The sequence below is a fragment of the Alexandromys fortis genome, unplaced genomic scaffold (genome assembly GCF_014885135.2).
Source record: "Alexandromys fortis isolate MF-2015 unplaced genomic scaffold, M_Fortis_MF-2015_v1.1 scaffold_72, whole genome shotgun sequence".
NCBI lineage: Eukaryota > Metazoa > Chordata > Mammalia > Rodentia > Cricetidae > Alexandromys > Alexandromys fortis.
In genome coordinates this window covers 1,317,352-1,330,068 of record NW_026067969.1, presented here as the reverse complement: position 1 = coordinate 1,330,068, position 12,717 = coordinate 1,317,352, and the positions used below count along the sequence as shown (strand labels likewise).

General features: G+C 55.3%; 1 protein-coding gene and 1 long non-coding RNA gene across 4 annotated transcripts; both read left to right on the top strand.

Moving 5' to 3' along the window:
* The first annotated feature begins 389 nt into the window (after positions 1-389).
* On the top strand, positions 390-4,135 carry Tmem250 (transmembrane protein 250). Of its 3 annotated transcripts, none has more exons than XM_050155274.1 (2): positions 390-753; positions 2,016-4,135. In XM_050155274.1, exon 2 carries the CDS (start codon positions 2,127-2,129, stop codon positions 2,544-2,546), a length of 420 nt encoding a protein of 139 aa, XP_050011231.1. In that variant the 5' UTR covers positions 390-753; positions 2,016-2,126; the 3' UTR covers positions 2,547-4,135. The 3 variants fall into 3 exon arrangements, with proteins under 3 accessions (XP_050011231.1, XP_050011233.1, XP_050011232.1); XM_050155276.1 differs by lacking the exon at positions 390-753 and adding an exon at positions 787-1,119; XM_050155275.1 differs by lacking the exon at positions 390-753 and adding an exon at positions 1,128-1,535.
* Positions 4,136-8,272: 4,137 nt separating this feature from the next.
* On the top strand, positions 8,273-12,189 carry LOC126509411 (uncharacterized). The gene is made up of 4 exons (XR_007594142.1): positions 8,273-9,314; positions 10,335-10,422; positions 10,541-10,608; positions 11,523-12,189. It is a non-coding gene; the product is annotated as an uncharacterized lncRNA (long non-coding RNA).
* Positions 12,190-12,717: the final 528 nt, after the last annotated feature.

Genomic DNA, 12,717 nt, shown 5'->3' with positions numbered 1-12,717 from the left:
ACCAGGCAAGGTCATTTAGACCGGTGGAACACCAGCCTCACTCTTTTTGCTGGAACTTCCAGGACGCCCCTGCTCCAAAGAGGGTACCCCTAAAACCCGCGATTGCTTGCCTCATCTCCAACCGTCTCTGCTCTCTGCGTGCCTAGCAGCGCCCGTTAGCACACTGGAGCACTAAGCTCCTGAGAGCATCAAACGAAACGAGGCTGCCGGCCCACACCCGAGCGGGGACGCCCCGCCCACTATTGCGCACGCGCACCAGCACGGAGTCGACCCCGCCGGAGCGCCCTTAGATCCCCATCTGCGCCTGCGCAGGATAGGTCATGCCTCCGGCTGCTGCCGCAGGCCATGACGTCATAGACGGCAATGGGCGCGCACACACGGTGCGCGCACCCTCGGACAACGTCGAGTTCCCGGACGCTCCGCGCGGGCCCGAGGCGGGCGCTGCGAGGCTCCACGGTGTCGGCGCAGGCGGAGGGGGCGTGAGGATCGCGCTACGGTGGCCGCCGAGGGACGACGCTACGGCTCCCACGCTGGGACAAATGCCTCCGGCCCGGCCCGGGCGCGCCCACCCCTCCGGGCCGGCACCAGCCGGGGGCAATTGAAGAGCCGCGCGAAGTGACCCCATCTTCGGCGGCATGAGCCCGCCCCGGCATCGTAATCCCGGGGCACAGGCTCGCCCGCGGGCCCGGTCCCCAGCGCCGTCGGCCTGCCGCATGGTTCCGGACACCGGCACCGCCGCGGAGAGGGCACCGGGTGAGCGGCCGAGGACGGGCGGGGACCGGCCGTGCATCCAAAGACCGTCTCCACGGCAACGGCGCCCCGACACCGGAAGTGGCGCCTGCAGAGGACGCGGGCAGAGGGCCGGGGTCGCGCGTAGCCTTCGGGCTTGTGAGGGCCGCGTCTCCTGCGCTGGGTTGTCGGGCCCTGGAGAACGGAGTCTCTTGCTCTGGGGTCCCGTGCGCGGAGACGCGTGCCATGGTGCCGGGCCGCCCGAGGGCGGGCTGGGAGGCGCTGGAGTGCACGCACCTCCACCCGAGTACACCTGCTGCAGAATGCAAACCCTTACTACGAGGTGTCCAGTGACACACCCGAATGAGGGCCATTTCCCCATCTCGCTGGGTAAAACATAGCTAAGCCCCCGGGCTCGTGACAGGTTTCTTCCCACTGAGCCTCGGCCACAGCTGCACTGGCGGCCATTTGCTCAGGACCTGCGGCGGCGGAGAAAGCTGATCTGGAGTCGAACTCGCAAAAGCCTGTTGGCGATGTTTCCCTGTCCTATTACCAACTTTTACTCTCTAATGTCGTATAGTCTGAACTTTATTTTTTTTCCCCATCCACAAATTAACATAGGCAGCTGCAAATGACATCTCCTTGGTGAAACATGGACCACATGCCGTTTCCCCTCTCTCTGTGGCCCAGTTTGGAGTACTCTGGCCCTATGCCCAGCTTAGAGAAGCCAGCAATGCTTCCGTGTACAGGCAGCCCCCCGGGAAAGAGGTCTTGTTGCCTCCGTTTACAGAGCAGAGCAGTGGGAGGTGAGGTAGCCTGCTAAAATACTTCTAGAGTTCAGGTCCAGCAGGTGACCTTAGGGTCTGGCAATGTGAACACCCTGTCGTCGTTCCAGTCCCATTGTGTTTTTGCATGGGGGGGGGTGTGTGTCCTTGAAGAGCTTGTTGCTCGATAAGTCACCACGGAAGTCCTGGAGAGTAGTGGGCCAAGGGATGCAACCAGCATAGTAGTGCATGGGGTCTTCAAGGAACTATAAGGAGTTGACTTAGCTAGACTCCTGTCCCCTATCACTGATGGCCCTTAGAGGGGCCCTCCCTTGGCAGCTGCTAAGAGAGAGACATAGTTACTGTCGCTTCCCCAGGACTGTGAGATACAGCAGTACTTTTGCTTTGCATAGGTGTGGGTCTGTGAAGAGATTAAGGGGACAAGCTTAGGCTGCAACTGCTTTGCAGGGACATCCCATGCTGAAGTCTGATCTGGCAATCTCCTTGTACCTCTCCCTGCAGGCCGACACCTCCCCCAAGGCTCAGCTGAGGGCTCCTAGGTGCTGATGACACCTATGCCAGCCATCTGGACGCTGCGCTCCCACTGTAAACTAGCCCTGCCGCCCTGGCCCAATGCCGGTCATGCCCATCCCGCGGCGGGTGCGCTCCTTCCACGGCCCGCACACCACCTGCCTGCATGCAGCCTGCGGGCCAGTGAGGACCTCTCACCTGGCCCGCACCAAGTACAACAACTTCGACGTGTATGTCAAGACCCGCTGGCTCTACGGCTTTATCCGCTTCCTGCTCTACTTCAGCTGCAGCCTCTTCACGGCGGCCCTCTGGGGCGCTCTGGCTGCGCTCTTCTGCCTGCAGTACCTGGGAGTCCGTGTGCTGCTGCGCTTCCAGCTCAAGCTGTCGGTGCTGCTGCTGCTGCTGGGGCGGAGGCGTGTGGACTTCCGCCTCATGAACGAGCTGCTCATCTACGGCATCCATGTGACCATGCTGCTAGTTGGGGGTCTGGGCTGGTGCTTCATGGTCTTTGTGGACATGTGAGGACCCAGCCTCCATGGGGCTCTTGATTGTGCTGTACCACATATCTTTCCTTGAAGGGCGGGACTGGTAGGGGCCTCTTTTTGCCCCATTCCAAAGGTAAGGCCTTGAAGCACACACTCCCACTGAGGAGCGAAAAGGGCTGAGACTACTCTGTGATGGGGACACCACATCTCCCTGGTGGCTTCTGCGCTACCCTTCCTGTGCAGTTTCCCAAACGTGTGACATCCCTCTTAGCTTCTCGCCTCTGGTTGCCTGTACGTTTTCAGGTTGGCCAGTGGGTGGCCCGTCTGTCCTCTGTGCACCTGGAGACCTTCTGTGTGACATCCTCACTATCCAACTCAACCAGTGGGACACACAAGGGCACCTCTGGGCTGCACAGCCCCTTTATGTGCCCTGATCCTGGCGCTAGCCTCAGGGATCCAGACCTGCTACTGCCCCTAGTTGTGCCCCCTTCTGAGCTGCTTGATCCTAAGCCCATGGAGCATTCTTTGCTGTCACCAGGTGACTGTGTCCATCTTGTACCCCAAGGCAGGTCTCAGGGTCACCTTGGTTTGCGTAGGTGCCGTCCAGCAGGACCCCATATATGGCGTTGACCCGTCCCTGATACAAGAGAGCACAGACACCAAGGCTTGGACTCCAGAGCAGGGACTGGTCTGTACTCTGGGCAGGTCTGTGTCAGGCCATGCTGGAGCTCCACACACTGAAGGAACCTAGGGAGGCCACTTCCCCTTAGCACTGGGAGGAGCTGTGACTGTCTCTGAGGGATGGAAGCCTCCAGCAGCCTCCCAGAGGCTAGGGTAAATTACCTGTGGAAGACAGGAGGAGCAAACAGATTGTGCCTCCTCGGTGGCATTTACCAGCCCAGCGGGCAGCCTGGACAAGCTAGCTGCACCTTCCCCACATGGCTGTCAGGCCCGGTTTGTGAGATAAAAAAGGAAGGGAGCGCCTGACTACCTTTGTCCTCTGTCAGGAGTGGGTTGTGGCTCTCACTGGTGACGGGCCTGGGTGACAAGTGAAGTGCTTTGAGTAGTAACTGCAGGAGCAGGACCCTGAGCAGATCCTGCCAACACATGCTTCACCCCAAATTGTCACCCCGCACCCTGGACATGGGGACGGCCCCTTTGATGCGACCTTGCCAGGAAAACCAGCTGTGTTCCGATGAAGAGAAACTTGAAGAAACCCAAGCAGGGAAAGCAAAGATGCAGGACTGTCCACCTCGCTCTTAAACTTGTAGCCAACTGTGCCCATTGTTCTAGCGGGAGGGCTCAAGGAGGAAGTCCGTCTGCCTCCCCGGACAGCAGGTGAGGTACCTTCCCAGTGGACCCCCGCTGCTTGCTTGCTGCAGAGAATTGTTTGCACTAAATAACACTTCCCCCAAAGCAGCTTTGTTCTTTGTTAATTAGCTCATGTTCCTCAGAGCAGCCTGAAGCCCCATTTGCTGGGTGACGGTGGGTGTGTCCGAGGGCTGGTGGTGGGAAAGATGACAGGACCTTGTCACCCATTGCACACCCAGCTGCCCAGTGTCCTGAGTGCCTGTTAAATTCTTTATGAGATGAATCACCTGCATTAAACCTATTTTTTTAATGTGTTGATGGCGTGATTTTATGTTTTGCTATGCTGGGGCCCTGTACGTGCTGGGCAAGTGCTCTGAGACAGTGAAGCCCAAAATCTCTTCCTTCTCAAAGAATGTAGTGTAGGATGTCAGAGACCATTCCCTGCAGGATTGAGTTCTGAAAGCGTCTGAGTTTAATGTTAAGTGTAGAATCCTCAAAACAGTAATTCTACCGTGTTGGCTGGCCTGCCAAGAGCCTAGAGTTGAGTTGTTCAGTAAAAGTGAGGGATGGATTTCTGTTGCTTTCCAGAGAGGACAGGAAAGCCTGTGGGTGCCTTGCTCACTGGGAGATGTAATATCTAGATGCCGGGAGGAGCAGGAACCCAAGCTTTCTCTTTTAGCTGTGTTTGTGGATGTTACTAGGGATTTTTTTTTTCCCCGAGACAGGGTTTCTCCGTAGCTTTTGGTTCCTGTCCTGGAACTAGCTCTTGTAGACTAGGCTGGCCTCGAACTCACTGAGATCCACCTGCCTCTACCTCCAGAGTGCTGGGATTAAAGGCGTACGCGACCACCGCCTGGCTGGAATTTTTTTTTTTTAATTCCACATGCATGTTGTATAGACTGCATGTATGTCTGTGTGCCACTTGCATGTCTGGTGCCCATGGAGGCCAGAAGAAAGTACTGGAGTCCATCGGACTGGGATTAGACAGTTGTGAGCCATCATATAAGTTCTGGAGATCAAAAATGGGGTCCTCTGGAAGAGTGGCCAGTGCTCTTAACTGCTGAAGCAGCCCTCTAGCCGTTACTAGGAATTTTGAGGGAGGGAGTAGGGTCTTGCTAACTTGTATAGGCTGGCCTTGAACTCCCACATGCTGTGATCAGCATGAGTTACCATGTCCAGCTTGGGGCTTGTTTTGTGTGTGTGTGTGTGTGTGTGTGTGTGTTTTAGTTTAGTTTTTCTAGACAGGGTTTCTCTGTAGCTTTGGAGCATGTCCTGGAACTAGCTCTTGTAGACCAGGCTGGCCTCGAACTCATAGAGATCCGCCTGCCTCTGCCTCCCCAGTGCTGGGATTAAAGGTGTGTGCCACCACCAACCAGCAGTGTGTGTGTGTGTGTGTGTGTGTGTGTTAAAAAGATTTTTTGTTTTATGTCTATAAGTGTTTCTCCTGCATGTATGTATGTATATCATGTATGACCTGATATCTGCAGAGGCCAGAAGAGGGCAATAGATCACTCTGGAATTGGTTGGTCGTGAGCCCCCTGTGGTGCTGGGAAGAAATCCAGTACCTCTGGAAGAACAGTTAATACACTTACTAACAGGCCATCTCTCCAGCCTTGCATCTTGCTTGGTGATTTGTTTTGTTTTGTTTTTTGAGATAGGGTCTCAGCCAAGCGAGGGAAGCAAACACCTTTGATTTTAGCATTCAAGAGGCAGAGACAGGCAGGTGTCTGGATCTTGAAGTTAGAGACCAACCTGCCTCTGCCTCCTGAGTGCTGGAAATGAATACAACAGCAAGTCCACACCCGAGTTTTAGGGGGTTTTGTTTGTTTGTTGTTTTGTGTGAGTGTGTGTGTGTGTGTGTGTGGTTTTTTAAGACAGTGTTTCTCTGTGTAACAGCCTTAGCTGCTATCCTGGAACCAGCTTTGTAGACCAGGCTGGCCTTGAACTCAGAGAGATGCTCTTGCCTCTGCCTCTCAGGTGCTGGGATTAAGGGCATGCGCCACCAAACCTAGCAAGTTGTAGTTTTTTAATAAAAGTAAATTGCAATTCCTTTGTCCAAGACAGGTCACAACCTGAGGAGGGGGAACTTAGCTTCATAGACCGGGGCTGGAGCTTGGTATGGATGGGGCTTCTGGCCCAGGTAAAGTCATGTTGAGAGATAGTCCTGGCATGGCTGCCCAGGCACACTTATCGAGAATCCAGAGCTGGGCTCAGCAGCAGATAGGCATGGCGAGGGTAGGCTCAGTAGCCCCTAAGCCACTCACTGAACCAGAGGAGACACACATTTTTTCCAGGAACTTTCTGGGCCTGCTTTGTTTTCTGTGGGTCTGGAGTGGTTGTTTGGTTGGTTTTACAGTGCTGGGGACGGAACCCAGAGCTGACCTTGTAACAGACAAGTGGCTTTTGCTTAGTCTCACCCAAAGCCCTGGAGTGTTCCTCGTTGTCCCTTTGCTGGGAAGAACAAGAAATCAAGTTGAAAGGCCTTGTTTGAGTGGACACCATCATCACTTCCCTGTCGGGCCGCTGGGCCACTGAGCACGGGGGAACATGACTACTAAGAACCAAGCTGCTCAGATCACAGGTACCCAAGGGCCAGTGGTTGGCACAATAGAGGTATTAACCTGCTCCAGGATCTGCAAGCCATGGCTTCCTAGTGCGCCACGGGCCTTGAAAGAGCCTGGTTGAGCTAGTCCCTCTTGATAGCCAGGAGCCCTCCTGGCACTTGAGAGTTATGAAGTAACTCCTGGCTTCCCTGCTCAGCAGGATGAGCCTGTGGGTCACATTACCTGGACATTAGCACTGTTTTTGAGTGTGTTGGCCTTGAGGCCCTAGGTGATGTTTTGAGCTGTATCTGGGGCTGCAACCTGTCCGAGGAAGGCTGGTGATTGCTCTTAGCAACAGACACATAAGCCAGGTCCTGGATAAGGCAGCATTTTGAAGCATAACCCAAGAAACTCCATTAGTAACTCTGCCTCTGCAGGGTGGAGAGACACGTTAGGACTACTCCCCAGGCCTGAAATTCTTCTAAATGTCTTGTTTCGAGCAGATTCATTTGTTTATAAAGGCACCACATCGGAGTATAAAAATGGGAATGACCGGGCAATGGTGGTGCATGCCTTTAATCCCATTACTCGGGAGGCAGAGGCAGGTGGATCTCTGTGAGTTCGAGGCCAGCCCGGGCTACAAGAGCTAGTTCCAGGACAAGCTCCAAAGCTACCATAAAAAAAAAAAAAAAAAAAGGGAACGACCCAGCTGCTGTAGGGCAGGGCAAGGGGAGCTGAGGACAGGGGAAGTAGGAGAAATGATGGGCCAGCCTTGGACACAGATACAATGTACCTGCCCACAGAAGTCCTCAGTGGCTGGATCAACACTGACAAAGCTGCCCATCTGGTCAGCTGCTGCCACCCTGAGTCCATGCTGCATATGAGGTAAAAAAGACAACGGGGACAGCTTCCAGGCTGACCTTGTGACCTGGCCTTGTAAAGAAGGGTAGGCAAGGAGTGCTGGCTACCCGGTGGGTGGTGGGAAAGGAGAGGCATGAAGGCCAGGAGTTCAGCCACCAGCTAGGACTGTTCTGAGGTTGGCAGGGCTGCCCAGCCTAGAGCTGGCTCAGGGGACCCAGTGAGAGCACTTGGACAGCAGTCTCAGGTGGCCAGATGTTAATTTGAGAGACAAGAGCTGGGTTCTGGGTCTTCGTGGAGGGTGGCAATATATGATTGGTCCACACCAACAAGAAAGGGGCATCCAAGGTAGAGGGGCCTGGCCCATGAACACCTGGGGGCTCGTCCCTGGGCAGGATGGTTGGGAGTCAGGGCCAAGGAAGGAGGAGTGGAGGTGAGCAGGCTGCAGTAGGAAAGCTCAGCCAGGGGTGAGCGATACAGAAGGAAAGGCTGAAGCCAATTCTGTCTCCCCATGACTCAGGTTCTTTCTAGTTCATGTGAGGTACAGGGAAGGGGTCACTGTGTGTCACCTACAATCCTGGGGAGAGGATATGTATATGTATATATAATATATAATAGTCTCCCTCAGTAACAAATGGGATCAGAGCCAAGAAGCCAGCAGAGGGCGAGTGACGACAAGAAGGGTGCCGTGCGGCTGGGGAATTTCTAGAAATAAGAAGCCAGGGGCTGCAGGGCCCCAAGACTTGGGATGGACTAGAGGCTCCCATTCGCTGCTCCTGGGCCAAGTAGCAGTTCCTGCTGTCCCGGGTGGAGACCCAAACCAGCACGGGACCTGTGACCTTCCCAGGGTGGTGCGAGGAAGGGAGCCAGATGGTCCCTACTCAGCAAGGATGGCAGGGGCAACCCAGAGCACAACCCTGCGCTGCCAGTCTCAGCTGCACAGTTATTGACGTCCCCTGACCTTGGGAAGGCCCCGTCCCTGCCAGCGAGTGAGGGGGAGGGAGCCAGCGGCGCCTTCGCATGCTGAGTCAGCGTTTTGTGGGGACGGAAACGTGCTGGATCCACAGCAGCCAGGGTGCCTTTCTCTTCTCCGTTTTTGGTCTTGTTCGGGAAAAAGGGTCCCCATCTGCCTGGCCCTACTAAGAAGCCTTCCCTCCCCTAGAGGCACTAGCTCCCAGGAAGCAACAGTCCCGGACTGAAGCAAGCAGGGGCCATTTTCCGGAAATCCCAGCATTCTGGCATGCCTCCCCAACAGTTCCCAAAAGAGGCAGCTGCCCCCCAGCAGCAGCCTTGCCTAGGCTTGGATGGTCCAGCGCAGCTGATTCAGCGATCCGGGGCCCAGGGCCCCTCCCCCGCCCTGCCAGGCAGCTTGCCCGGGCCTGTTGGCAGCTGTGTCACATGGGGCCTCGGGCAGAGTTGTGTGGCCCGCACTGCGCCTGGGGATGGGTGGCAGACTGAAGGGCACAGACTGCCAGGTGTCCCCTCCCTCTCTCCCTGTCCAGCTCCCCCTCCTCGGCAGTGCTTTTCCAGTCTCCTGCAGAAGAGCAGCCATAGGAGGGTGCCACGGGCCCCCGTGAGGGGAGGCGCCGGTGTGGTGCCACTGAGCTGTGCTTTGGGACCTCTGGTACAGTGGAAACTCTCATCCCGTTCCAAATAAACAGCCTCTACTTCCCCAGCACACCCCCAACACAGCCAGTCTCTCAGAAGCCAGGGTCTGGGGTAGAGTTCTTGTCCATCTCTGGTGGGGCCAACTGTGGCCATCTCCCAGGATGGGGAGGGGTATCCCATCCTGACTAGCCAGCACAAGATAGACGCTGGGGCCCCAGGGGCTCCCGTATGATCAGGAACAGAGCAGGGAGGAATTGAAGCAGGTACCCTCTTCTCTGAAAGTCTAGCTTGTAGCTGGTCTTGCTGCAGCCCAGAGTTATGTCTTAACTGTGGACCCTGGACAGGACAGGGGAGTCTGTGGGGATCCCTGACCCAGTCTAGGGGCACAGCTGTGCCAGCCACTTGAGAAAATGGGACCTGGATTCAAGTTTGATGAGCTGATACACCGCACTTGGTATCCTGTTACCGTGGGGCTACGGGTTCAGGTGAGCATTAAGGGGCAGGGTGGGCTGGAGCTACAGAGGAGGGTAGGAAGGGTCGGGTGAGACTGGCCAGAGGCGGAAAGAGAAAGCTGGATTGGTCAGGGGGGCATGGCCAGTAAGGCAGGCAGGAACTGTGATGGGTCGGGTCACCTGTGGGAGTGTGGGGTGGGGGTGGGAGTGGGGGCAAGATGGACACCCTGTCAAGCTTGGAAGCCCAGAGGTGGACACAGCAGTCATCAGCCTCAGACTGACCTCACTCCCCACTCATTAAATGAGGACAGGTATTCTTTCCCCTTTCGTGGAATATTAATGACAGTCCTGCCGGCTGCTGCATGAATATTCATGCAGAGATCAATCAAGTCCAGGCTTCTGATGGTGGCACCCGTGGAGGCACCAGAAATGGGACCCACCAGGTAGCTGATGATGTATGGAGAGAGCACCATCAGGGGCGTGGCTGTGCGCCCCGCCACTCCCGCAGGTCCCTTACCCTCTGGACAAGCAGGTAGCATCCTGCCCTGTGGCCACCCTCAGTCTGAAGCATCTGCTCAGGTTTTAGTGTGGATGCTATAGTCGAGTGGTGATCTTTGTGTGCAGCCAAAGATGGATCCCCGGAAGACCGGCATCAGAGTTCCTGAGCAAGCTACAGCCTGAAGTACTAGGCAGCTTCAGCTAGTTTTCCAGACAGTCCCAGTAACTTTAGGCTGTGTGTTGGGCCAGCCTGCTGGGCTTTCTAGTCTATCCAGTAGGCACAGCCAGCATGGCCTCTCCCTCCTTGCCTCTGTGGGGAACGCGGTTGTTACTTAGAAGAGGCTAGAAGGGGAGCTCCATGTGTGTCTCTCCCAGCCCCAGCTGTTTCAGGCTTTGCTCTGCACCCGCCGCCTGCCTGGGGAATGAGGAAGCCCAGCATTAGTGAAAATTCATTATTTACAGCTCTATGACATCATAATAACATAAATTATTTGTGTGTTTTCCGAATTGTGCTGTGATAACCCTGGCTGTCTTCCTGGCTCTGTAATATGCAAGGCACCCCCTGAACACCACCATCTCTGGTAGCACTGGCCACAGCATCTGCAGGCTGACACCTCAGCCCCACGCCCATCCCTGCCAGCAGGTGCGTGCCTGTCATGTGTTTGTTGGTGCAGAGGTGTGTGAGTGTGAGTGCTGGGCGTGCAGGCGCATCTCCACGGTTCTGTTTCTCATTTCGGTTTGACTGTTCTCTATCCTTCTAGATGTTTTGATGGCTAGAAGAAGCCCAGATGGCAGCCTAGAAGAAGTCCTGCCAGAGACAAGGTCTAAGGTAAATAGAGGGCAGACAGGTGCTCTTTCCACGCCTTCCCACACTTAGCCACTGTCTGCTCCAGGACCAGTGAAATAAGGGGAGGGAACAGGAGGCAGGACCAAGGCTGCAGGCTGTAGAGAAACAGTGTAGGGAGCATCCTAAGTGAGCCAAAGCCTATCCCACAGCATATAGCCCCTGGAGGAGGCCTGGATGGGATTTCAGATCCACCCTGCTGGCCCCACATTTTTGGTAGTCCTCAGGGTACCATACAAGGCTGGGAGGACCAGAGGAACTGAGTGGCACAAACACATTCCTGAGTTTTCCTTACTCTTAGGCTGCATCCTGTGGGCCAGAGTCTCTAGGAGTAACCTCGCAGAGAGTGCCAGACCTGCTCTCTGAGCAATGTCCTTGAACTCAGTGGCCAATTGTTGAATGAACGAGCGAGCAAGCACATGAATGGATTGTTGTCTCTCGCGTCCCCAGGCCTGGCACTAGACAGGCCTTCTGTGCTCACTTTCTGAATGACGGTGTCAGACCTAGCTGCTGACCCCGTCTGGACTTCTTTCTGCAAACAATATGTCCAGCTCTTCCCCACTATGGCCAGCAAAGGGTATACAGTTAACACCTAAAGTGCCATACCCTCTGGGGCAGGATTTATCTGGGGCTCTGTTGTCCCTCCTGGAAGATGACTGCTGGCAACCAGCTCGACCCTCAGCCTCCTCCAAAGCCGGAGGCAACAGCTGTGAAGCAGCTGCACTGAGCAGTGGAGGGAAATTTAGGACAAAAGAGGAAGGAGATTAGAGCATCCAATTTAAATGGAGGGGAAGCATTCAGAAACCAAAACCGTCCTGCCCTAATTCCTGAGCAGAGGGAGTCACGGGCTCTGCAGCAAAGACAAGGAACCAAAATACTCACCCAGTTTTCTCCTGCAGAAGGGATCCAAGCTCTCTTGGCTAGGAGCCCACACATGTCCCTGCCCCAAAGAGAGATCCACACCCTGAGGAGGATGATGATGAAAGCCCACCTGTGTCTTCCTGGTCACACCCTTTCAGGACCGACGCTGGGCTGTGGATTCAACGGGGACTCCGTGAGCATCTCCATGGCAGGCCCAATGGTGGGGCCAAGCACACGTGTGGTATATGGACAGACCCTGTATTAGTGTTCTAGTGCCGTGAAGAGACACCATGATCACAGAACTCTGGTAAAGGGAAGCATTTCATTGAGGCTGGCTTATGGTTTCAGAGGTTTGCTCCATTGTCATCATGGTGGGGATCATGGTGGCATGCAGGCGGACAGGCTGCTGGAGAATTAGCTGAGAGTTCTACATCTGGATAGGCAGGCAGCAGGAAGACAGCCACTGGGCCTGGCTTGAGCTTCTGACACCTCAAAGTCTTTCCCCAGTGACACACTTCCTCAGACAAGGCTACACCTACCCCAACAAGGCCACACCTCCTAATCCTTCTATGTAGAGCCACTCCCTGATGACTAAGCACTCAAATATATGAGCCTATGGGGGTCATTCAAACCACCACAGAGCTGGACTCCAGCATTGGCAGATGCCCAGCCCCAGTGTCAGCCTTTCTGAGACTATGATGAATTTCCCCAGCTTTCATCCCAGTCCACATTGCTTGTGCCTGGACCAAATAGAGGGGAACAGGGTACAATTCAATTTCCCTGGCTGGTTGGTGCCTTGACTCAGGCTCCTACAGTTAGGAGTATCTCAGTGGGTGGTCACAGGGTTCACAGAAGCTACCCACGTGAGGGCTTCTTAGGAGCCCAGCCAGGTGAATAAGCTCACATTTTTATTCCAGGCTCTAGCTACATCTGACTGCTAAACAAAGGCCTTACACAGCTTTCCTTCAGAAGGAGAGGTGGAGGGAACGGCTGAGGCTTAGATGGACCTGATTCTGCTCTCAGAATTTCACTGGTGAAGTGGGTGGGGTTCTTTTATCAGAGTGAGCAGTGGGCTGATTCTGCTGTTCACCTGCTCCACCAAGCCGCCAGCTCACAAGCAGACAGGGTCATCTGGGCCACCAGGCTTGCAAGTACTGGGGGACCAGGCCTGTCATGCTCACCCTGGCTTAGCCTCCAGTGAGGGTGAGGGGTAGATGGAATGATGCCAAGTGA

What these genes read in the sequence shown, in the direction of transcription:
- Tmem250 (XM_050155274.1), top strand. Translation starts at nt 2,127, where the DNA reads ATGCCGGTCATGCCCATCCCGCGGCGGGTGCGCTCCTTCCACGGCCCG.